Genomic DNA, 24,667 nt, shown 5'->3' on the forward strand with positions numbered 1-24,667 from the left:
GGAAACGTTCTGAAAAATTGTGGCATGTATGGATATGCATGTAATTTTACTTTGTATATATCTTATTTTCAGTTGCATTTAGTTTGTGCTATGGGAATGCAGTTTATAAAAGCAAGGACGATACATTTCAGCTGCAAAAATATATATGGCAGTGGCTAGAGCACTGGAATCGGTTCCCTAGACAGCGAACTTATTCGTAGACAAATGCGAGAGCATAACTTGCTGATATGGTAAAATTAATTAAGATAATCACATGCATGATACTTACCAAAAGAAACAAAGTGAATTCCGGCAGCTTTATGCAAAGAAATAAAATTACGGTTCCCTAGCCTATGCACGGTACTTTGGCTAGGGAACCGATTCCGGTTCTCTAGCCACTGCCAAAATATATATGGGCATAATATAGCCCAAAATATGCACCGATGTGCAGAGAAGTCCATATGTAACTTCCTCTTGGTTTTTGGTAACCTCTGGCCACCACTGGGTAACCTTTGGTAACCAGTCAGAAGCAGGTTTTATTAGCTTTTTACTTTTTATTTTTTTTTACTTTATTTTTTATTATGCCCCCGAAGGGAGGCATATAGTTTTTGAACCGTCTGTCAGTCCGTCAGTCTGTCGGTCTGTCCGCAATGTTCGTGTCCGGTCCATATCTTTGTCATCGATGGATGGGTTTTCAAATAACTTGGCATGAATGTGTACCACAGTAAGACGACGTGTCGCGCGCAAGACCCAGGTCCGTAGCTCAAAGGTCAAGGTCACACTTAGATGTTAAAGGATAGTGCATTGATGGGCATGTCCGGTCCATATCTTTGTCATCGATGGATATATTTTCAAATAACTTGGCATGAATGTGTACCACAGTAAGACGACGTGTCGCACGCAAGACCCAGGTCCGTAGCTCAAAGGTCAAGGTCACACTTAGACGTTAAAGGATAGTGCATTGATGGGCGTGTCCGGTCCATATCTTTGTCATCGATAGATATATTTTCAAATAACTTGGCATGAATGTGAACCACAGTAAGACGACGTGTCGCGTGCAAGACCCAGGTCCGTAGCTCAAAGGTCAAGGTCACACTTAGACGTTAAAGGATAGTGCATTGATGGGCGTGTCCGGTCCATATCTTTGTCATCCATAGATGGATTTTCAAATAACTTGGCATGAATGTGTACCACAGTAAGACGACGTGTCGTATGCAAGATCCAGGTCTGTAGCTCAAAGGTCAAGGTCACACTTAGACGTCAAAGGATAGTGCATTGATGGGCATGTCCGGTCCATATCTTTGTCATCGATGGATATATTTTCAAATAACTTGGCATGAATGTGTACCACAGTAAGACGACGTGTCGCGCGCAAGACCCAGGTCCATAGCTCAAAGGTCAAGGTCACACTTAGAGGTTAAAGGTCATCTTTCATGAAAGTGCATTGATGGGCGTGTCCGGTACATATCTTTGTCTTTCATGCATGGATTTTAAAATAACTTGGCATGAATGTGTGGCACAGTAAGACGACGTGTCGCACGCAAGACCCAGCTCCGTAGGTCAAAGGTCCTAAACTCTAACATCGGCCATAACTATTCATTCAAAGTGCCATCGGGGGCATGTGTCATCCTATGGAGACAGCTCTTGTTAGATATAGATCTACACTGGGACCCCGTTATAACGCTGTCGTCGGGGTCCAAGGTTCGAGACCCGCGGATCTAGCGGGGTTAAATTTATAACGGGGGTTGATCGTATCAGCGGTATACGCAATATCCCACCCTACGGTAACGTATTTTGGATGCTGTTTTATGTTAATAAGAAATAAGAATCGTATAAACAAGACATTTATTTACCTTAAATGCTACTGAAAAATACATTAAAAGAATTATAACGCTGTGTCATCTTCTCATTTTGTTGTGATTATAAAAGAAAATTGGATTTGTGTATCCCGGAAGTAAACATATATAACGCTGTTTTAATGTGAATTAAGGCACTGCCAAGAATGGGGATTTATTGTTAATATATCCTGTCACAAAGAAACTAATTACTACTCAGAATAATGTGAAAATTTGCTACAACCTATTCACTTGCTTGAAACAGGAAGTTTACATTTAGTGTCATCATACCTGTTATAGCGAATATCATACTTTGGAAAGTATACGGGAAGCCGGTGTTACGGTGACGTCATTCGCCGCGTTCTCTTTTCATTTCTCTTTTTTTTTTACTTGCACTTCGTGCAGAAACTTGACAGCCTTGACACTTCCTTACTGTTTTAAAAAATATTTACACTTGCATATTCATTTTCAAATCGAAAGAAGAAATAAAAGAAATATATTTTTGTGACTGATTTGGGGTATTCCGTTACTCATACAGACAACCAGTCTGCGGACTGTACATAAAATGGAACTGGAAGACATCGAAAAAATAGCCTCGGTATATGCAGACAACAAAGACGAATAACTATATACGGACATTACCGTCTCGAGGATTTTCATCGCCTATTAACTTTTTACTTTTGTCAGCTACGAGGATGCAATATTTATATATTTTCATTAAATTGAGTGCAATGGTTCAGGAGATTAGGCGTGCACAAGATTGCATAATTATGCAGACTTTATCATGTCTATGTATATAGCATAGTAACAAAAACTCTGCAGAATATTTATCTTAAATGTTAGATAAAAAATTAAAGAACGTAACATGCACCATGCACAACTAGGGTTGGTACTGATCACTTACAAGTGTGAAGTTTCATTAACTGGGTGCAAGGGTTCGGGAGATTAAGCCCACACAAGATTGCATATGCAAAAACAGTTTGCAGAGGTGCACATTTTGTGCCCTATCTAGCAAAAGACCAAAGTTGATAGTTTATCATTATGGGATGTTTTCCATTGTGAAAAATTGTCACATGTATATTGCATACATGTCTCTAGATTCAGAAAACCTATTATGTTCGCTGTGATGATCTGACATGCAGAACACATATTCCAAAACTCTACTTTGCAGTTTTACAAAGTTATGCCCCTTTTTCAACTTTTACATTTATTTAATTGACAAGGCTGTTGACTAGTAGGGTGTTGCTGTCCTCCGAAGCTCTTGTTAAGCATTGCATAAAAAGACACTAGAAGGTATCTTCAGCATGCAAAATTGTGCCCTCTATTGGGTTTACTCCCGTCTGCTTTTTGAATTGTAACTAAGCTGTAGCACTGCCTTTAAACAATATAAGGTAACAATATGACGTAAAGCTTTAGTTAATATGTAAATATAGATCTTGCAATTTTCTTTTCATATTAAAGTGCTGAATGTGATGTCACACTTACATAGGTGTTTTTGGCTAATTTAATGAAAGAGTTGAAATAATGACATCACTTCAATTCTCACACGCAAAAATACGTCTGAAATTCATAATTTTATTTGATATATTACTTATTAAAACACATTACAACAGCTGTTGTGTGAAAAGTGTGATTCTGTTTATTATTACATGTATTTCTTTTAACAGCTATAGATAGATTAGTTTTGAAACTATGCATTTCTTTAAATATCATCAGAAGGTGCATAAAAAAGCCAAGAACCGTAACTTTTCTTGCATACTGCCTTGAGAGTTTTTGCACTCACCATGCTCACCAGCAGTTTTCTTGTTAGCCCACCATCATCAGATGGTGGGCTATTCAAATCACTCTGCGTCCGTGGTCCGTCGTCCTTCCGTCCGTCCGTCCGTCCTTTCTGTAACAATTTCTCGTTATAGCATCTCCTCAGAAACTACCAGGGGGATTTTGACCAAACTTTGTCAGAATGATGTATTGGTACTGTAGTTGTGTCCCCCTGAAATCAGACTTGTTCAGCAATTTTTTAGTAAGTTATGGCCCTTTGTTTATTTCTATAATTTACATAGATTTATATAGGGAAAAACTTTGAAAATCTTCTTGCCCAAAACCACAGAGCCTAGGGCTTTGATATTTGGTATGAAGCATCATCTAGTGGTCCTCTACCAAGATGATTCAAATTATTTCCCTGGGGTCTAATATGGCCCCGCCCCGGGGGTCACATGGTTTATATAGACTTATATAGGGAAAAACTTTGAAAAACCTCTTTTCCAAAACCACAGGGCCTAGGGCTTTGATATTTTGTATGTGACATCATCTAGTGGTCTTCTACTAAGGTTGTTCAAATTATCCCCCTAGGGTCAAATATGGCCCCGCCCCGGGGGTCACATGGTTAACATAGACTTATATAGGGAAAAACTTTGAAAATCTTCTTGTCCAAACCACAAAGCCTAGGGCTTTGATATTTGTAATGTAGCATCGTCTAGTGGTTCTCTACCAAGTTTGTTAAAATTATCCCCCTAGGGTCAGATATGGCCCCGCCCTGGGGGTCACATGGTTCATATAGACTTACATAGGGAAAAGCTTTTAAAAACCTCTTGTCAATAACCTACAACATTCAAATTTGGACCACATGTATGGTTTTGAGTGGCAAGATGAACCTTGATATGAGTTGACCTTGATTTTGACCTAGTGACCTACTTTCACATTTCTGTAGCTACAACCTTCAAATTTGGACCACATGCATAGTTTAGTGCACTGAAATAAACTTTGACCTTGACATTGACCTAGTGACCTACTTTCACATTTTTGAAGGTACAGGCTTCAAATTTGGACCACATGCATAATTTCGTGTTCTGAAATGAAATTTGACCTTGATTTTGACCCAGTGACCTACTTTCACACTTCTCAAGCTACAGCCTTCAAATTTGGACCACATGCATAGTTTTTATTTCGAAATAAAATTTGACCTTGATTTTGACCTAGTGACCTACTTTCACATTTTTCAAGCTACAGCCTTCAAATTTGGACCACTTGCATAGTTTTATGTACTGAAATGAAATTTGACCTTAAGATTGACCTAGTGACCTACTTTCACATTTCTGTAGCTACAGGCTTCCAATTTAGACCATATGAATAGGATTGTGTACCGAAACAAACTTTGACCTTGACATTGACCTAGTGACCTACTTTCACATTTTTGAAGGTACAGGCTTCAAATTTGGACCACATGCATAGATTTGTGTTCTGAAGTGAAATCTGACCTTGATTTTGACCTAGTGTCCTACTTTCACATTTCTCAAGCTACAGCCTTCAAATTTGGACCTCTTGCTTATTTTTGTGTACCGAAATAAACTTTGACCTTAAGATTGACCTAGTGACCTACTTTCAAATTTCTCAAACTACAGTCTTCAAACTTGATGCACATGCATAGTTTTGTGTACAAAGAACTTTGTCCTTGAAATTGATCTAGTGACCTAATTTCACATTTCTCAAGCTACAGCTTTCAAATTTAGACCACTGCACAGTGTTGTGTACGGAAATGAAATTTGACCTTGAGCTGTCAATAAGTCTTGAAATTTGGAACACACAAAAATGGCACATTGGTGGGCGCCAAGATCACTCTGTGATCTCTTGTTATTTTCAGTAATTGTTTTATGGAAATTTTTGGTTGTAAATTTAAAAAAAAAGTATTCTGTGTACATGTAGTTTTTTTTTTTGAGAATCATTCAGCCAGAAATTACACCGAGCACTGGTTCTTTCACTTCTAGTTTCTCAGAGATTGAGAAGCCATCCAATAGAAATGAGATAACAAAGTTTGGCCTGAATTAAATTCTCGGATAGCGCAGTCATTTGTGCAGTTAGTGTGAAAATGAAGTATGCTAATTATAATAATGAGTTTTAACATCATGCACCTACAGTTGCTCTTGACTACCTTATGTTTTAACAGTTTCTGGTTTGAATCTTACAGGACAAGGGGATGCAGCTGAAAGTGAGGCTTCACAAGCCAAACAGCCTGATACCGCAGAAACTAAACCACAGGTGAAAAAAGAAAAAGAGACAGAATTAGAAAAATATTGGAAACCCGTGAAAGAGAATCCAGGAGATTTCACAGGCTGGACCTACCTTCTACAATTTGTTGAACAGGAGGTATTTATTCTTTATAATGTAAAGCAATTTGGATCAGACTTACTTTAAGTTTAAGAAGTGATTAAAATTATAAAACTAATTAATATGGAATGGAACTTTATGTTTAAAATGTTTAAAATCATAATTCTGTTTGTTAAATTGAACTAAACTGTAAATGTCTTTTGTACCCAAGACCTTAAAGAAGAATGTCCATATTTATTAGTGTTGTGGGTTCTTAGTTTGATGATAGTTTTTTTTTTATTCCACTCCTTACCATTTATAATATTTTGATGGTATTTCAGAATGATATTGAGTCTGCTCGGCAGGCTTATGATGCATTCTTGGCTCGTTATCCATATTGCTATGGTTACTGGAAGAAGTATGCAGATTTAGAGAAACGGCAAGGGGATCTGAAAAAATCTGTTGAGGTAAGTTGATATTTAGTTAACAAAACCCTGTTGATGCATTTATTTAGTAAAAAGTTCATTTTTACCCTGTCTTAATGAAATCTTGGTTAAGTTCAAAACTGGGTCAGCTGAGATCAAAACTAGGTCACTAAGTCAAATGCTATGAAAATTCTTGTTTACATACTAGAGACTGCATTTTATGCCAGGTGAAATTATGTCATATGTCTATTAAATCTAGGTGAAGTTCAAACCTAGGTCAGCTACAATAACAAATAGGTCACTAAGCCAAATAATTGATATGCATGGTTAATGTTCTATCTGATTGAAATAAAGCAGGGTCAGAATGTTTATGTATTGATGAAATTTAGGTCAGATTTGATAGTAGGTTAGATGGAGTAAGAACTAGGTCAGGTGAGTGATACAGGACCTTCGTGGCTGTCTTGTTTTACTATTTCCCTAGTTCATGTATGGCGAGTGTTACCTACTTGACTCACCAAAAAATTAATGTGTAGTCTTCACCATTACTACAATTTTTCATACAATATCAACATTTACATTAAGGTACATTTTAAAAAACATGAAATATTTGTCAGGCAGTCCATCAGAAGTCCACATAAATCCATCTCTGCTACCACTTGTGTGGGTCAGAGGAATAGCTAAGCTCCTGGTGCTTTTTAAAAAGTGTTCATATAAATGTGTTCTGATTAAGAACTTGTTTTATTGCACAGGGTAATAATTTGTATCTTAGAATTTTATAAATGATGATGAGTCGATTGATATATTGGCTTATAAAAAGTGTTTTTTAGCATTATAAGTACTTGAAAGGTAAAAGTCCATTATACATTGTTTGTCCCAAAGTATAATAAAACACCATAATTACATTGTTTATCTACATAAAAATATCAAAGTTTTGGTTTTGGATTGGATATTTTGTTTTCTTGTTTAAACTTTAAAGACTGCTAAGCAGCCATTCTTGTGTTTGTATGAATTATTTTCCTATACTTAAGATTGAGAGACTTCTTATTTTTCCTGGAAGTCTGACTTTCTACATTTTGAATAAATATATTTCAATATAATAAAAGTTATTTACACAACGAAAGAGCAATTCCTATCAAAGTTTCTTCCAGGGAATCACTGGCTTGGCCATATACATTAAGATTTTTAAATCACTTGTATTCAACATTAGTTTCAAAATAAATAACTGTTTCGAAATCAGCATGGTTTTCATCTTTTCTATCGTTTCAAACTTTTCCAATACTAATAGTTAAGACAGATTCTATTATTTCATCCTAAAGTTTCAGAAAATGGTTGATAATCCTGTAAATAAGTATACATGTATCTGTGGGTTGTGAACAATGAAAAATAGCAAATATATTGATACTTCTTGGAACATGTGTGCCAAGTGTACAAGAAGAGTGCTCAGTTTTGTAGTAGCTGCGAGATACATGTAACATGTAAATGCTACTGTACATGATATTTCAAGAGCAGAAGTAAACAAAAAAGTTGCATTTTACTGTTTTTTATTGCAGAGATAAATGGCTTCACATCAAATCATTTCATGATTTGGCGTGCATTCTGGGTGGTTTTTATATTGTCCACACCTAGACTGGTTTGGACATAGATACTAGAGGCCTCCTATCCAGCTGGAAATAATTTCAACAAAAACATTACAGTGGGTAGATATAAGGTCACTGCAGTATTGGTAAAATCGCGTGTTGAAACATTTTGTGACGATTTATTGTCAAACACTGAAATGTGTGCATTTTACGATGTATCGCCGTCATCCTCTTTGTGAATTTAATAATCGTATGTTCTTTGGATAATACCTAATGCTGGTTTGTCTTTTTATGTTTTACAGATTTTTGAGAAAGGAGCAAAGGCTGTACCATTAAGTTCCGAGTTGTGGCTCCATTATATAAATTTTTACATCAAAGAGTTTATAAATGAGGATGAAACTAGAAAGTGAGTACTTTTAAATTCTTTAGGACACTGTTCTTGTTTTTTATTGCTAAAAGCAACTTGCTTTGTTTTCCTTCACCAGATGCTTCGATTATAAAATTATAAAAAACTAGAAGCAGAATGCTATATTATACACTTAATGACCAACAAGCCATTCAAAAATATTTTATTGCACAACATCAGAAACAAATTTTCATAGTTTTTTGCCTCCCAAATTTTGGGGAGGGCACATAAGTACGTCTCTGTTCCATCTGTCCAAGTTTGTGATGTACATATCTCAAGAAGTATTTGACCCAGGGTCATGCAACTTCTTTTGATTGCTATTTATGTCTCCCGCCACACAGTGGTGTGGGAGACATATTGATTTACTCCAGTCTGTGTGTCTGTCTGTCACAAAGCTTGTCCGCATTCTAAATTGAACATTTCTCATCCGATCTTCACCAAACTTCAACAAAATGTGTCTGCCAATAAGTGCTCGGCCAAGTTTGATAACTAGCCAAATCGGCCTAGGCTCTTCGGAATTATGGCTTTTGATTTACCAAAAACACTCAGATTTCTTGCGCAGTTTTACCCCTAAACTGGCTCCTATACTACTACTAGTAGTATAGGCATCCTTTTGGTGTCCAGAAAGCGCATGCACATGTTGATTAAGTAAACAGTATATAAAGACTGACTTACTATTTAGATGATTAGGCAGTTGTGGGAGACATGCGCTTTTCTCAAAAGCATCTCAGTTAGCATATGAAGTTATGCATTTTGTGTTTTTGGGGAGATTTTACTCATCCAGTTGATGGTTATGGCCCTTGACTTCATCAAAAATATGCATTAAGGGCCAAAATATTGTAATGCAGTATCTCAGAAAGTGTTAGACCTAGAATCATGAACCATTAGAGGATTGTTATGCAGCATGTGTAGTTGTGCACTTGGGGTTAAGTTAGGATTTCACACCACCAAAACAGAGTTATGGCCTTGGACTACATAAAGGGCCTAAAAGTTTGTGTTGCATATTATCTTGAGAGGTATATGAGTTACGAAACCATATACTGGTAGGAATGTTATTCAGCACATGAAGTTTTGTTTGAGATTTCACCCTGCAAGACTGGAGTTATGGCCTTTCACTTAGTCAAAAATATGCATTAAGGCATAGAAGTTTGTGCTGCATTTTTCTTGAAAATTATGTGACCTAAAAAAAAGAAATTTTACAGGTTCAGCATGTGAAGTTATGCACCTGTGGTTTTATTCGGATTTTAAGCTCCATCCCCTCCCCAGCGTTATGGACTCTGAACCAGTGATTAATGGAAGGAGTCAAACAATAAATAGAAGTTTTCATCTGATATAAAAAAACAATTATTTTAAACCACGTGTGTCTGGTTTCTTAATAATATTCTTCTTTATTTTATTTACAGTGCACTTGAATATGTTGATTGGTACCTGTGCAGCGCTGAAGTAATCTTAGTAGGGGCACCTGTGCTCTTTCTCCGCTATTCAAACCAGCAAAGTTGCAAGATGATTCGGATGATGGTGTAACTTTGAACCACAGTATCAGTAGACTATTGTTAGATAAATAGAATAACTAATGGTGTCTGTTATTTTTGCAGGCTATATGAAAGGGCCATAACAGCAGCAGGAACTGACTTCCGCTCGGACAAGCTATGGGACAATTATATAAATTGGGAAAAGGAACGAGATCTGAGAAGAGTAACCACCCTATATGATCGACTGTTCAGGATACCGACACAGTTATACAGTCATCACTTTGATAAGTAAGAAAATAGACTTGTAGAGTTCAGCTATATAAGAAGTCAGGGGTGGCAAATTCAATTGTCCATATTGCCCAGGTTGTCCCAAAGCTTGTACGGACAAGTGAAATTTGACCAGAATTTACTATATAACTGTCATACGGACAAGTAAAAAATAGCAAATGACAAAAATGGACAAGTAAGTCAAAATCGGATTTTGCCGCCCCTGCAGTGAAAATGCTTGATTTGCTGCTGATGTTGAATTTTCACTTATGTTTGGTAATAGAAGGGCCTTCCAGTTTGCTGCACAAATACTTACACTGCGATTTTATATAAGGCAATAAATCTGTCTAAAATATGGCTTGGTGCACTTGATTTGAAATGGGAGGGACATATACTGTTAGGCATGTCTGTGTGCATTCATGCATTCTTGTGTGCATAATGTGTTTCAGTATAAAATTATATCTGGGCTAGAACTTTGTTGAGCAATGTTGATTTTGAGGTCAGTGGGTTATAGTCACAATGAATGTTAGTACAGAAGATTTCCATAAAATTTTTGAGGATGGCTTGATCTACAACCCTCAAACTTGGTAGGCAAATTTGATAGCACATTGTTTCTGTCATTTTTGTCGAACCTGCTTGCGGTGAGCTTGACTTAGTCGTCACTTTTGGCAGGTCATTGTATGTGCATACGTGTGTGTGTCCGTCCGTCTGGTTTTGTCTGGACCATAACTTTGACATGCATAGACCAATCTTGTTTATATTAGGCATGAATGTTTACCTCAATAAGAAGGAGTGTCATGCGCAAACCCCATGTTCCTATCTCAAAGGTTAAGGTCACAGTTGGAGGTCAAAGGTCAAATTGAAGTTTGTCTGGAGCATTTCTTCTTCATGCATGGTGGGATTTTGATGTAACTTGGCATGAATGTTCACCATTATGAGACGGAGAGTCATGCACAAGAACCAGGTCCCTAGACCTGTCTAAGGTCAAGGTCACAGACAGCTGGCATGCTCGACATTCTGCCCGTGGGCATACTTGTTTCTTGCTTTTCATGTAAATTGTATTTTTTCACATTTTTCAGTTTCAAAAAGCATGTATTAAACCATCATCCGCGAGAAATTCTTAGCCTTGATGAGTTCTTTAAATTACGGACAGAGGTTGTTAAGGAAACAGATGGCCCGTTAATTCCTGAGGGAGATGATGCCCCTCCGCCTGGTGATGAACCCCCTCCAGGAATGGAGCCCAGTACAGACAAGGTAAGGAATAAAACTGTATTTCCTAGTAAGTGCTTTTGTACAATCTAGGGAGATTATTGCCATTTTTGGTTATTGCAGGATTGAAATAAAAAATTAACCATCTTCCTGAATGTTTTTTAAAAAGGAGTACAAGTGTGATAAGTTGTGTCAGAGTTTGTCATTGGATAACAAGTCGAACAATTTATTTTGAAAGAAGATACCTTTCTTATGTTCTCCAGCACTCGGAAATATTCACTGCTACATGAAAATGCGATTTAACTCGCTTCCTAGTACCTTCTTGATGTGATCAGAACAAAGATAGATTGCAGACATTTGCCATTTCTTAAATATGTTAAACAGTATTAGAATCTGTGTGTCAGTAATTAAACAACATGTATTTCCTGTTTCAAGTTAAAAGCAAGTGAATTTCATGCATTTGGAAATAAAAACTAGCTTTTAACTACTGTCATTAATAAGGGGATGTCTGATGTTTAAATATTCATTGGGAAGGCAGAATAAAACTGGATACCCAAGTTGCTATTTATTTAAATGTCTATAATAAACTGTATGATTTATAGGGCGATGCTGAAGAGGCTATGAAGGTACGAGAGAAGATTCTAAACTTGCGGGAAGTTGCATTTAAACAGAATGAAGAGGAAGTAAGCAAAAGATGGGCATACGAAGAAGGGGTAAGAATGAATATTGTTTACGGAGCAGACATTTTCTTACAAAGAAGTACAGTTTATAGGATTTTGCTTAATGCTTCTGTTTAAAAATGAACCAGAGTATTGTCAGGGTGAAAGCTTGTATGTTACAGCCAGTAATTTGCCTAAAATGATAATTGATTTCACATGTGTCAAATTTTGATTTTGATTTCATTTCTATTCATGGTTTTGAGTATGGTTACATGTAGCTTGATTTCTGTATTTCATCTAGATTTCATGTACATCCTCATCAGAGCTCAATGTTAATTGCAGGCAGGGGATTTTGACATTTTCTCAATTTTTTAGCTCACCTGTCACATAGTGACAAGGTGACTTTTGTGATTCACGCAGCGTCCGTCGTCCGTGCGTCCGCCGCCCCTCCGTCCGTAAACTTTTGCTTGTGCCCCACTCTAGAGGTCACATTTTTGGGGGATCTTTATGAAAGTTGGTCAAATGTTCATCTTTGATGAAAACTAGTCAATTTTCGAAACTGGGTCACGTGCCATCAAAAACTAGGCCCAGTAGGTCTAAAAATAAAAAAACCCTTTGTGACCTCTCTAGAGGCCATATATTTCAAAAGATCTTCAATGAAAATTGTCAAAAATGTTCATCTTAAATGATATCTAGGCAAGTCGAAACTGGTCACATGTAGTAAAAAAACTAGGTCAGTAGGTCTAAAAATAAAAAAACCTTGTGACCTCTCTAGAGGCCATATATTTCATAAGATCTTCAATGAAAATTGGTCAGAACGTTCACCTTGATGATATCTAGGTCAAGTTCGAAAGTGGGTCACGTGCCGTCAAAAACTAGGTCAGTAGGTCAAATAATAGAAAAACCTTTGTGACCTCTCAAAAGGCCATATTTTTCATGGATCTGTATAAAAGTTGGTCTGAATGTTCATCTTGATGATATCTAGGTCAAGTTCGAAACGGGTCACGTGCGTTCAAAACTAGGTCAGTAGGTCTAAAATAGAAAAACCTTGTGACCTCTCTAGAGGCCATATATTCATGAGATCTTCAGAAAATTGGTCAAATGTTTCGCCTTGATGAAATCTAGTCAAGTTCGAAATGGGTCAAGTGCCATCAAAAACTAGGTCAGTAGGTCAAATAATAGAAAACCTTGTGACCTCTCTAGAGGCCATATTTTTCATGGATCTGTAGGGAAAGTTAGTCTGAATGTTCATCTTGATGATATCTAGGTCAATTTTCGAAAGTGGTCACGTGCCCAAAAACTAGGTCAGTAGGTCAAATAATAGAAAAAACCTTGTGACCTCTCTAAGGCCATACTTTTGAATGGATCTCCATAAAAATTGGTCAGAATTTTCTCTTGATGATATCTAGTCAGGTTTGAAACTGGCACGTGCCTTAAAAAAGTAGGTCAGTAGGTCAAATAATGAAAAAAACTGTGACCTCTCTAGAGGCCATATTTTTTCAGGGGATCTGTATGAAAGTTGGTCTGAATGTTCATCTTAAAGATATCTAGGTTCAAGTTTTGAAACTGGGTCAACTGGGGTCAAAAACGGGGTTCAGTAGGTCTAAATTAAAAAATCTTTGACCCTCTAGAGGCCATATTTTTCCATGGATCTTCATGAAAATTGATCGGTTCCATCTTGATGATATCAGTCAGTTTCGAAACTGGGTCTTGTGCGGTCAAAAACTAGCTAGTAGGTATAAAAATAGAAAAAACCTTATAAACCTCCTAGAGGCCATATTTTTCATGAGATCTTCATGAAAATAGTGAGAATGTTCACCTTGATATATCTATTAAAAGTTCAAAACAGCTCATGTACCTTAAAAAACTAGGTCAATGGGTCAATAATAAAAAAAACCTTGTGACCTCTCTAGAGACCATATTTTCAAGTATCTTCATGAAAATTGGTCATAATTTTTATCTTGAAAATATCTAGGCCCAAGTTCAAAACTGGTCACATGAGCTCAAAACTAGGTCACTATGTCAAATAATAGAAAAAACGACGTCATACTCAAAACTGGGTCATGTGGGAAGAGGTGAGCGATTCAGGACCATCATGGTCCTCTTGTTTGCAGATCAAGCGGCCATATTTCCACGTAAAACCTCTGGAAAGATCTCAATTGAAGAACTGGAGGGAATATTTAGATTATGAGATTCAGAATGGTACACATGAGAGGGTTGTTGTCTTGTTTGAGAGATGTATGATAGCTGCAGCATTGTATGAAGACTTCTGGCTTAAGGTTTGTGATTTCAGTCTTGGAAATTTATTTATTGCATTGGCATGTTCCTCGAGAAATATTTCTTTTGAGAAGTGGAATACCTCTTTGTGTACATGGGACTGTATTAACTACCTTCTGATGTAACCTGCAAGATAATTAAGTTTATAAGGTAAATAATACCAACAAATTATTGTCTGCCTGGTGAAGAGAGTTAGCACTTACCATGCTGGACACAATTGATTCTGCCTTTGCAGCCAGTGTAGATCATGATCAGCCTGCACATCCGTGCAGTCTGATCATGACCTGCACTGTTCACTATTCAGTCAGTATCTTTTTGGTAAGCACCCCTTTTAACAGTTACATCTAAACAGTTAATGGTACTGTTCAAACTGGAAGATGGACGACTTCATTATAGAAATTTAGCAGGGTAAGTGTTAATATTCATGGGAGACTAATTTTCCTTGATTTTATGATTGAGACAATCTGTGAATTTTAGTCCATAATAATTAGTAAAATTCACTTCATTTTGTGTTCAAATGTTGAAATCCCATGAATTCATATCCATGAAATTTCTTGAGCACAAAGTTAAATTATTATACAGTAAATTAAAGAATAACCTAGAACAACCAAAAGAATTAGGAAAAGTACATATACAGACTTGTAACTGGGCTAATGCGGAATATTTTCAGGCACCTGAAAAATCATTTTCACTTAAAGATGTAAAGGGAAAAGGTTAAATCATTATCAATTGTCAGGCAAGGGGTATTCGGTTTTACAAGTGTTAACCCTTATCATGCTTGACACAATTGATTCTGCATCCGTGGAGTCTGATCATGACCTACACTGTTCGCAATTCAGTCAGTATCTTTTTGGTATGCTCCCCTTTTAACATTTAATGGTACAGTCCAAATTGAAAGATGGACAAGTTCATTATAAAAATTTAGCATGGTAAGGGTTAAAATGTGAGCATTCAGTATATTTATTGTTCTTAATCTTGTTGATTTAGTGTTTGATTAAACTGTATTTTATATTGCCAGTATGCAAGATACCTAGAAGAGCACTTCACAAACCTGAAAAAAGCTGGTAGTGATGCAGAGGCTGGCTCAGTTGTAAGTTCTTCCATACATACACAGAAGTCTTCCATGCTTACAAGAAGTTCTTCTGTACATGTATCAAGTTCTTTTGTACATGTGCAAAGTTCTTACATGTTTTTAGCTCACCTGTCACAAAGTGACAAGGTGAGCTTTTGTGATTGCGCGGTGTCCGTCGTCCATGCGTCTGTAAACTTTTGCTTGTGACATTTCTAGAGGTCACATTTTTTCAGGATCTTTATGAAGTTGGTCAGAATGTTCATCTTGAATATATCTAGGTTTAAGTTCGAAACTGGGTCACCGCGGTCCAAAAACAAGGCCAAGTAGATCTAAAAATAGAAAAACCTTGTGACCCTCTAAGCCATAATTTTTCATGAGATCTTCATGAAAATTGGTCAGAATGTTCACCTTGATGATATCTAGGTCAAGTTCGAAACTGGGTCACGTGGGGTCAAAAACTAGGTCAGTAGGTCTAAAAATAGAAAAACCTTGTGACCTCTCTAGAGGCCATATTTTTCACAAGATCTTCATGAAAATTGGTCAGAATGTTCACCTTGATGATATCTAGGTCAAGTTCGAAACTGGGTCACGTGGGGGCAAAAACTAGGTCAGTAGGTCTAAAAATAGAAAAACCTTGTGACCTCCTAGAGGCCATATTCTCAATGGATCTTCATGAAAATTGGCAAATGTTCACCTTTATGATATCTAGGGTCAGGTTTTAAACTGGGGCACGTGGGGGTTAAAAACCCAGGTCAGTAGATCTAAAAATAGAAAAACCTTGTGACCTCTCTAGAGGCCATATTTTCATGAGATCTTCATGAATATTTTGGTGAAATGTTCACCTTGATGATATCTAGGGCCCAAATTTTTGAAACTGGGTCACGTGGGGTCAAAAACAAGTCAATAGGTCTAAAAATAGAAAAACCTTGTGACCTCTGTAGAGGCCATATTTCTCAATGGATCTCATGAAAGTTGGTCTGAATGTTTACCTTGGATGTATCTAGATCCATTCGAAACTGGGTCCGTGGGTTAAAAACTAGGTCAGTAGATCTTAAAAAAAGAAAAACCTTGTGAAACCTCTCTAGAAGCCATATTTTTCATGAGATCTTCATGAATATTGGTCAGAATGTTCATCTTGATGATATCAGGGCAAGTTTCGAAACTGGGTCACGTGGGGGCAAAACAGGTCCCGTAGGTCTAAAAATAGAAAAAACCTTGTAGACCTCTCTAGAGGCCATATTCTCAATGGATCTTCATGAAAGTTGGTGAGAAAAGTTCAGCTTGATGATATCTAGGTCAGTTCGTAACTGGTCATGTGCGTCAAAAACTAGGTCAGTAAGGGTCGAAAAATAGAAACCTTGTGACCTCTCTAGAGGCCATATTTTTTACGAGATCTCATGAAAATTGGTGAGAAGTTCAACCTTTAAAGATATCTAGGCAATTAAAAAGTGGTCACGTGCTTCTAAAACTGTCCGTAGGTCAAATAATAGAAAAACCTTGTGACCTCTCTAGAGGTCATATTTTTCAATGGACTTCATGAAAATTGTCAAATTTTTTATCTGATGAATAGGTTCACATGTGGCCCAAAAACTAGGGCACTATGTCAAATAATAGAAATAACGACTTCAACTTAGTTCCCAACACTTCATGTGGGATAGGTGAGCGATTCAGGACCATCATGGTCCTCTTGTTTTCCATACATATACGAAGTTATGCTATATAAATAAGAAGTTCTTCTGTACATAGACATATAGAGTTCTTTGATAAGCATGGTATTAAGATTTTTTCAATATCAAGCAGCAGTGGCAGAATGGAAAAGGTGTCTGCCCTACATCTGCTAGGTTGAAGTCAGCGATATGGTCCATGACTTAATTAAAAATACACATGAAGTGTTTATGTTGCAGTTATCTTAAACAATATTTTACCTAGTGTTATGAAACCATGTAAAGTGAAAGGAAGAAGGGCACCAGTGTCCTAAGGGCACACATCTAGTTATTCTGTTAATATTTTTGGCATCTTTAATGTTGACTAGTTTCTTTTTTTTTTTTAACAGAAATTCCATCCACTTGATGAGGGTGGGTTAGAGGCAGTAAGAAATGTTTACAAGAGAGCATGCAATGTTCATTTACCAAAGAAACCCTACATACACATGGCATGGGCAGCTTTTGAAGAAAGACAGGGTAAGGTCTTTAGAGACTGTTTTTATGTCACTTGCGTAATGATGAGAGCTATCTACAGATAATATCAGATTTAAAGCATACATATATGGCATGCTAACATTTTGGTTTAGCAACCGTGTAGACATAGAAACAACAGCAAATCCATAATAAAATTTCATCGGTATCACTTATGTTAATTGCATCTATTTTAGAAACTTTTGGAGCCTCTCACTAGACAGGCTCTTGCTCATGTGCACTTGAAGCAGAATCCATTGGACATATTGACAGCGATTTTTTGAGAACAAAAGTCTAAGTGAGAACTAAGAGTCATTATTAATACTTCAATACTTACTGATTTAAACAAGATTTTTCAGCAGTTGTAGAGTTTCTATGTTTATGGTAAATCTTGAACGAAAATATTTAAACAAATGAATTACAAAATAGCAGTTCTATTTATTTGCTTGCTGGTGTTATCTCACCAACCGGTATAGTTCAAAGTTTGCTCTGAGGAAGGGTGGCTGAATGGGCAAAAATACGTTTCTGATATGTTAGCTTTTGATAAAACTGAGGAGAGCAGATCTAAAGATCATGGGGTCATGAATTATTCCCAAGATGAGGGGTATAATCTTTGTTATGATCTGCCAGATTACATTGTGGCTGATATTATTCATTCTCCACCTCTGATTCATGTGGAAAAGTTTGAAGTTACTTGTAGAGAACACAGTAGTGATGGTACATAATTTAGGAGCACAGGTTAGGTTTATTTGCTTATCTTTATTTAACTGAAATACTGATCAAAAAACAGTGCTAAACTCAAAACAAACATTGGGTAGAGCACAGGACTTAGAGTGAAGTGAAGTGTTTGTAGTCATTCTCTATGATTAAAAAATGAAGACAAAATGTGTAAGGTCATTTGTTCTCCACCTCTGATTCATGTGTGGAAGTTGTCAGTAACTAGTGTAGAACATAGTCGGTTAATTGAAATACTCATGAGAAATAACACTCACTGGCTAATACCGTAGGCAGTTTGTTACTTCCACTGCATGGGCTTTGATTGTTGTCTTAAGCAGTGAATTTATTATCTGATTAGCCCAGACATTGCGTTAGGTTGTAGTCATCCACCTATGTTAATTTGGGATGATGTTACGTATGCCTTAAAACTTGTTAATACTGGTTGGAAATCCAGTAGCATGCCATAGGAAGTACAATACTGAAAATGACAGATTCTGTATCATATTTTGTAACGTTTGAAAGATGTTATGTTTTAAATAGACCGAACAAACTACTGTGATGAATAACATTTTTCTGTGATGATACGATGCATTTTTCAGGGAAGCATGGTGATGCTTGGAGAATTCTGACAAATCTGGAGGAGACTTTACCTGGTATGGTGATGGTTGCTATGAGACGAATCAGTCTGGAACGTCGTATTGGTGATAGAGATAAAACTGAGATGCTCTTTCAAGAATATATTACAAAATCTACAGATCTTAGTGTCAGAGCATTTTATGTAATCAAATATGCACGATATCTTTTTAAGGTAACTACTACTTGATTTGAAATACATTATATCTTTAAGATACTAATACTGATTTAACTAGGTTTTCTTTAAAGTTCTTTATCCAGTGATAAAATCCAAGCATGAAAGAAATGGGATTAGAGCATTAACAAAATCAGTAATTTATGTAAGAACATTAGTTACCCACATGAGTTCCTCTCTATGAGGAACGTTAGTCATTTAAGATTTTTAGAAAATAGTGCAAGATGTTTTCCACTTTCCTTATTATTAGAAATGTCCAATTCTAGAAATTTCCCTGATTCCAAGGGGGCTTGGTTTAAAGTGACAACAGAAACACAGTAATTTTAATTTGAGTAGCAAGCTTCAGCTTGCTTCACCTGTTAATGTAGTTTGGCTCACAGATCTGAGGATAGGAACTTAAGTAATTGTTAAAACAAGCCACCAAGTCTGAATGCAGAATATTAACTGTAGTGTAACTGTTGATATATTCATGTGCACATCATATTTAAACCTTTAGGGCAAATTTGTATAATATTCATCTGTTCCATTGTTAAGTCATACATTAAATGTGCTTTCTTCTTTTTTTGACTCCCAGGTACTAGGAGATGAAGTCAGGGCCAAGAAAATAATTTTTGAAGCACTCGAAAAAGATCCTGTAAGTAACAGATTCTAAGGAAATTACTGGTACATGATATTGCAAATAAATGAACTTGACTTTTTAGCTCACCTGTCACAAAGTGACAAGGTGAGCTTTTTCATGGGATCTTTATGAAAGTTGGTCAGAATGTTCATCTTGATGATATCTAGGTCAAGTTCGAAACTGGATCACGTGGGGTCAAAAACTAGGTCAGTAGGTCTAAAAATAAAAAAACATTGTGACCTCTCTAGAGACCATATTTCTCAATGGATCTTCATGAAAATTGGTCAGAATGTTCACCTTGATGATATCTAGGTCAAGTTTGAAACTGGGTCACGTGCGGTCAAAAACTAGGTCAGTAGGTCTTAAAATAGAAAAACTTTGTGGCCTCTCTAGAGGCCATATTTTTCATGGGATCTTTATGAAAATTAGTCAGAATGTTCATCTTGATGATATCTAGGTCAAGTTCGAAAACTGGGTCACGTGCGATCAATAACTAGGTCAGTAGATCTAAAAATAGAAAAACATTGTGACCTCTCTAGAGGCCATATTTCTCAATGGATCTTCATGAAAATTGGTGAGAGTGTTCAGCTTGATGATATCTAGGTCAAGTTTGTAACTGGGTCATGTGCGGTCAAAAACTAGGTGAGTAGGTCGAAAAATAGAAAAACCTTGTGACCTCTCTAGAGGCCATATTTTTCATGAGATCTTTCATGAAAATCGGTGAGAATGTTCATGTTGATGATATCTAGGTCAAGTTCAAAAGTGGGTCACGTGCCTTCAAAAACTAGGTCATTAGGTCAAATAATAGAAAAACCTTGTGACCTCTCTAGAGGTCATATTTTTAAATGGATCTTCATGAAAATTGGTCAGAATTTTTTATCTTGATGATATCTAGGTCACATGTGCTCAAAAACTAGGTCACTATGTCAAATAATAGAAATAACGACGTCATACTCAGTTCAACACTGGGTCATGTGGGGATAGGTGAGCGATTCAGGACCATCATGGTCATCTTGTTTAAAGGTTCTGATACAGTTTCATTTGAAAGGTCTTGTTAAAAGGAGTTGCTACTAATTGTTTCGTAGTTGACTTGATTTTTAGAGGTCTGCAGTTTCTTTTGTAACTTAAAAAAAATAATTTTGTATTTCAAGCATTTTTGGATACTCTGAAATTATTTTGTGGTTTGCCAAAAACAGCTCGTGTTGTGATATGAATTCAAGGATTTCCACTTATCAGCATAAAAGAAAGGGAATTTTGCTTGTTTGTTTGGATTTAATTACATGGAATGATGCATCCACAAAATCCACAAGAATTAATTGTTTTTACAGGACCTTACAGCAGTGAGTTAACCTAATCAAAGTTCTTAGATTTCCTACCATTACTAACTTGTTCTCAGATTGTAAGTGAAATCCACCCGCTTAGATCAATTGAGAGAGTTCCGATCTATGGATCGCGGGGTCGTGAGGTCGATCCTTGGGTCGTATGTTCTCCATGACGATTTGATAAAAGACATTGTGTCTGAAATCATTCTTCCTCCACCTCTTGATTCATGTGGGGAAGATGGCAGTTACTGGCGGAGAACCGGTTTGTAATGGTACAGAATCCTGGAAAACTGTTTGGTTAACTGCCCATCCGTTAAATAACTGAAATACTGATGAAAAACAGTGTTAAACCCAAAACAAACGAGCAAACAAACAGATTTGTAATTGAATAATTATAATTCCCTAAGTAGATAAGAAGTGAGAGAGAAATAATAAAACTGTAACAACTGCACTTTGCTCTATTTACCGAGCTGAGTGATCTTGAAACAATGAATCTTATATTGCATGTTCAGGAAAGAGATAAGGAAGACAAAATCCATATTCCAAGTTGTAGTTCGATGTTTTTCTTGTTTTCAGAAAAATGAGAAACTTTACATCCAGTTGTTAGATATAGAATACCAGAAACATCCAGTAGATGTCAATAGTGCTCTTGATATATTCTCCAAGGCTTTAGAAAATGAAGAGCTTTCAGTTCACACTAAAATAAAAATGTCTCAGAGACGACTGGAATTTCTCGAAGACTTTGGATCTAGTATTGTACAGTAAGAGATTTGAAACTTGTGTCTAGTTTTGTATTTTCTTGAAATCTGCAAAAGGTATTTGTCATGGTTACGTTGGAAAAATCAAATTAACAAAAATAATATTCTGGGTCTGAGGGAAATTTAATCTATGGTAGTTTCACACAGAACATCGCTTCAGTACACTCTAATAAAAAAAGTTAGCCTCTTTGATAAAGGTCAACTGTTCTTTTAAACTCGGCTATTCGAAGAATAGTTAGAGCTTTTGGGACTTGCCCATGTGTTGGTGTCCACGTTGGCATGCCAATATGATTGTTTGTATGTAAGCTAGTAGCTCGGTAATCACTTAAATGAATGGATTGAAACTTCATACACTTATTCTTAGTGATAAACTGAGTTACATTTCACAGATTCAATAACTCTACTTTGCAATTTTTCAAAATTATGTCGCTTTTTTTGACTTTTATATTCCTTTAGTTGACAAGGCTGTTGAATAGTTGAGCATAGTTGTCTTCTGACAGCTCTTGTTTAATAACCAAATAAATGTTATGCATATTAGTGGAAACCCAGTGGAAAAGTAGGTCTTCTAATTATTATATATGCTAAATGTAAAAAAGCCAGGTAAACTAAATAATTTTTTTTTTCAAGATTTAAAACATTTCTACTACTGTTTCTATTATTTGCAGGTTAAAAGAATGTTATGATGAGCATCAGAAACTGATTAAAGATATGCAGTCAGAGAAGAAAAGAAAAATCAGTGATCCAGCCATGTAAGCTTTTCAGTTTAAAACCATCTTGCTTTTCATTATATAGGCTAGAATGACTTTCTTGTGTCTGCCAGAGTTATGTTTCATCATATTTTACAACTCTGTGGCTTTTGTGAGTATTGAGTAAGGTATAGCTTTCATGTATTCCTTAGCTCTGTTGAGACAGTGTAGATATTATGGGCCGTGAGGTCATGAGTTTGATCTTTGGGTTAGGCATTTGTTTTCTGTGAACCATGTTGAAAAGTCATTTGTACTTGAACTCTCATTCATACGGAATGGTTGACGTGTGTAAAACAAATTATTTCTGATGTAAAGTCCAGGAACACTGTTCAGGTCAATTGCCCGCCTTTACTTTAAGTAAAATACTGTTGAAAAATGGCTCTAAACCAAAACAAAAAGAAATAAAAAGTAAAAACAAATATTACTAGTTAAGCTACTCAGTGATACATTTCAAAAGAATTTTGAGTGGAATGTTACTGATTTGTAGTGGTATTTTATGACAAGGCTGTTTGTTTGTAGTGACACAGAGCCAGCTGAGAAGAAAGTCAAGACCAATGGGGCAGCAGAGCAACCAGTTTCTGATTACAGTGCATACTGGTCACAGTATCAGGTAATTATTGTTCATGCAGTATAACTTAACTGCTTGCACAGTTAGACAATACATTACAAGATCTAGCTAAATATTGATGCATTATGCATATCCAGCAAGGTTGAGAGAACAAATTCTTTTTGTGTTTATGCATTTTTCAGTCATTTGACATTTAAATGGTTTTAATTTACCTATGCTTACAAAGATTCTGTTAAAGATAATAGAAATCAGAACAAATTTTTTGGTAATATTTAATATCTTAATTTAAGTTTATCTTTCACAATGAGCTACATTTAACATCTATGGTCTTCCTCAACAAGTTCAAAATGTTACTGCATAGATGATATTTTTATATGCCCCTTTTGGAAAAACGGACATGTTATGGCGGGCAAGTCTGTCCATCTTCCATCAAATTTTGTGTCTGGAGCATAACCAAATGACCATTGAAGATATTGACTTTAAACTTGGTACATACGTAGGTGGCAGTGAGGCAATGTGCAGAGTGCGCAAATCAAGTCAAGGTCACAAATGGAGCTCAAAGGTCAAGTTGCCTCTTGTTTTATGTGCCTAGGGCATAAATTAGTAAATGTTCAAGTTATTGAACATTAAACTTGGGGTATATCATGTAGGTGGCGATAAGGTAATGTGAAGAATGCATGAACCAGGTCTGTAGGTCAAAGGTCAAGGCTACAAATGGAGCTCAAAGGTCAAGTTGCCCTTTGTATTATGTGCCTAGAGTACATAAATTATGATGTCAGTATATGCACAGGTTGCTTGTCTTTTCCATTGGGTTTCGGTAAGGTGATCTCCTACCCAGATAACCTTGTCTTTCCGCACTAGATAGGCAAGAAAGTGGCTGACATGGATGAACCTTAAGGCAGGTTCTGCTGTAGCATTAAACCCATATGAAACAATTAAGCCTGTATGAAACAAAGTAAATTATATGCATTTTCTAACTCATTTGTTTCCTGTGTTTTCAGACTGCAGCTGGATACTCTTACCCGGCTACCTGGAGTGGTTATGCACAACAATATTACAATTCATGAACTAAACACAGTGCTTATAAAGTTCATATTCGCCTCATTGTTTAGCGATTTGGTTGTTGTTTTGTACATCATGAAGGGTTCGATTTCAAAATGATGGGTACCAGATCAGTACATTTGTACAGAGTACATATAAAAACAGATGGAATGATGGTCCTGCTTAGACTTCTACAGAAAATAAGGTGCTAAACTGTTCAGTTATCATGGGGAAAGTTTTTTAAAAAGTGCTACATTATAAATGTTACAGAAGTTTTCCTGTTTTCATAATAATGCTTAAATATAGGATGTGGCAAGTTTCCTGTTTTTACAAATTGTTGTGGATATTATGGATATTACTTATTAACAAATTTATATTTGACAATAAATAGGTAGTTAGGGCAGCTTCAGCACCATCTAATGCATAGGTTAGTTTTTTGTTGATAGTTCAATTCTTGCCTTGATATGTCTTAAGAATACATTCTTTATATATATTTGTGAGAGAAGGTTGATAGGTGAAAGTAATTTTTGGTATTTTGATTTTTTCAGACATTGACCTAGTTCATATGCTACTGATTACTGATTATCACTTTTGTTGTTTATGTTATTGATAAAATGGAAATAATGTGGAAAATAAAATGAAATAATAAACAAAAA

General features: G+C 36.2%; 1 protein-coding gene across 1 annotated transcript in view; it reads left to right on the forward strand.

The window, feature by feature from the left end:
- Positions 1-24,667, forward strand: part of LOC123528414 (pre-mRNA-processing factor 39-like) — a 36,891-nt gene extending 12,224 nt beyond the window's left edge. The window contains exons 2-16 of the mRNA XM_045308116.2: positions 5,776-5,954; positions 6,236-6,361; positions 8,199-8,302; positions 9,898-10,062; positions 11,121-11,295; positions 11,853-11,963; positions 14,024-14,188; positions 15,205-15,276; positions 17,312-17,438; positions 18,749-18,957; positions 19,532-19,591; positions 21,475-21,659; positions 22,322-22,405; positions 22,922-23,012; positions 23,972-24,667. Coding sequence (XP_045164051.2) covers positions 5,776-5,954; positions 6,236-6,361; positions 8,199-8,302; positions 9,898-10,062; positions 11,121-11,295; positions 11,853-11,963; positions 14,024-14,188; positions 15,205-15,276; positions 17,312-17,438; positions 18,749-18,957; positions 19,532-19,591; positions 21,475-21,659; positions 22,322-22,405; positions 22,922-23,012; positions 23,972-24,037 — 1,919 coding nt within the window. The 3' untranslated portion in view covers positions 24,038-24,667. The remainder of the gene's footprint in view (positions 1-5,775; positions 5,955-6,235; positions 6,362-8,198; positions 8,303-9,897; positions 10,063-11,120; positions 11,296-11,852; positions 11,964-14,023; positions 14,189-15,204; positions 15,277-17,311; positions 17,439-18,748; positions 18,958-19,531; positions 19,592-21,474; positions 21,660-22,321; positions 22,406-22,921; positions 23,013-23,971) is intronic.

Source organism: Mercenaria mercenaria, chromosome 1, assembly GCF_021730395.1.
Source record: "Mercenaria mercenaria strain notata chromosome 1, MADL_Memer_1, whole genome shotgun sequence".
Taxonomy (NCBI): domain Eukaryota; kingdom Metazoa; phylum Mollusca; class Bivalvia; order Venerida; family Veneridae; genus Mercenaria; species Mercenaria mercenaria.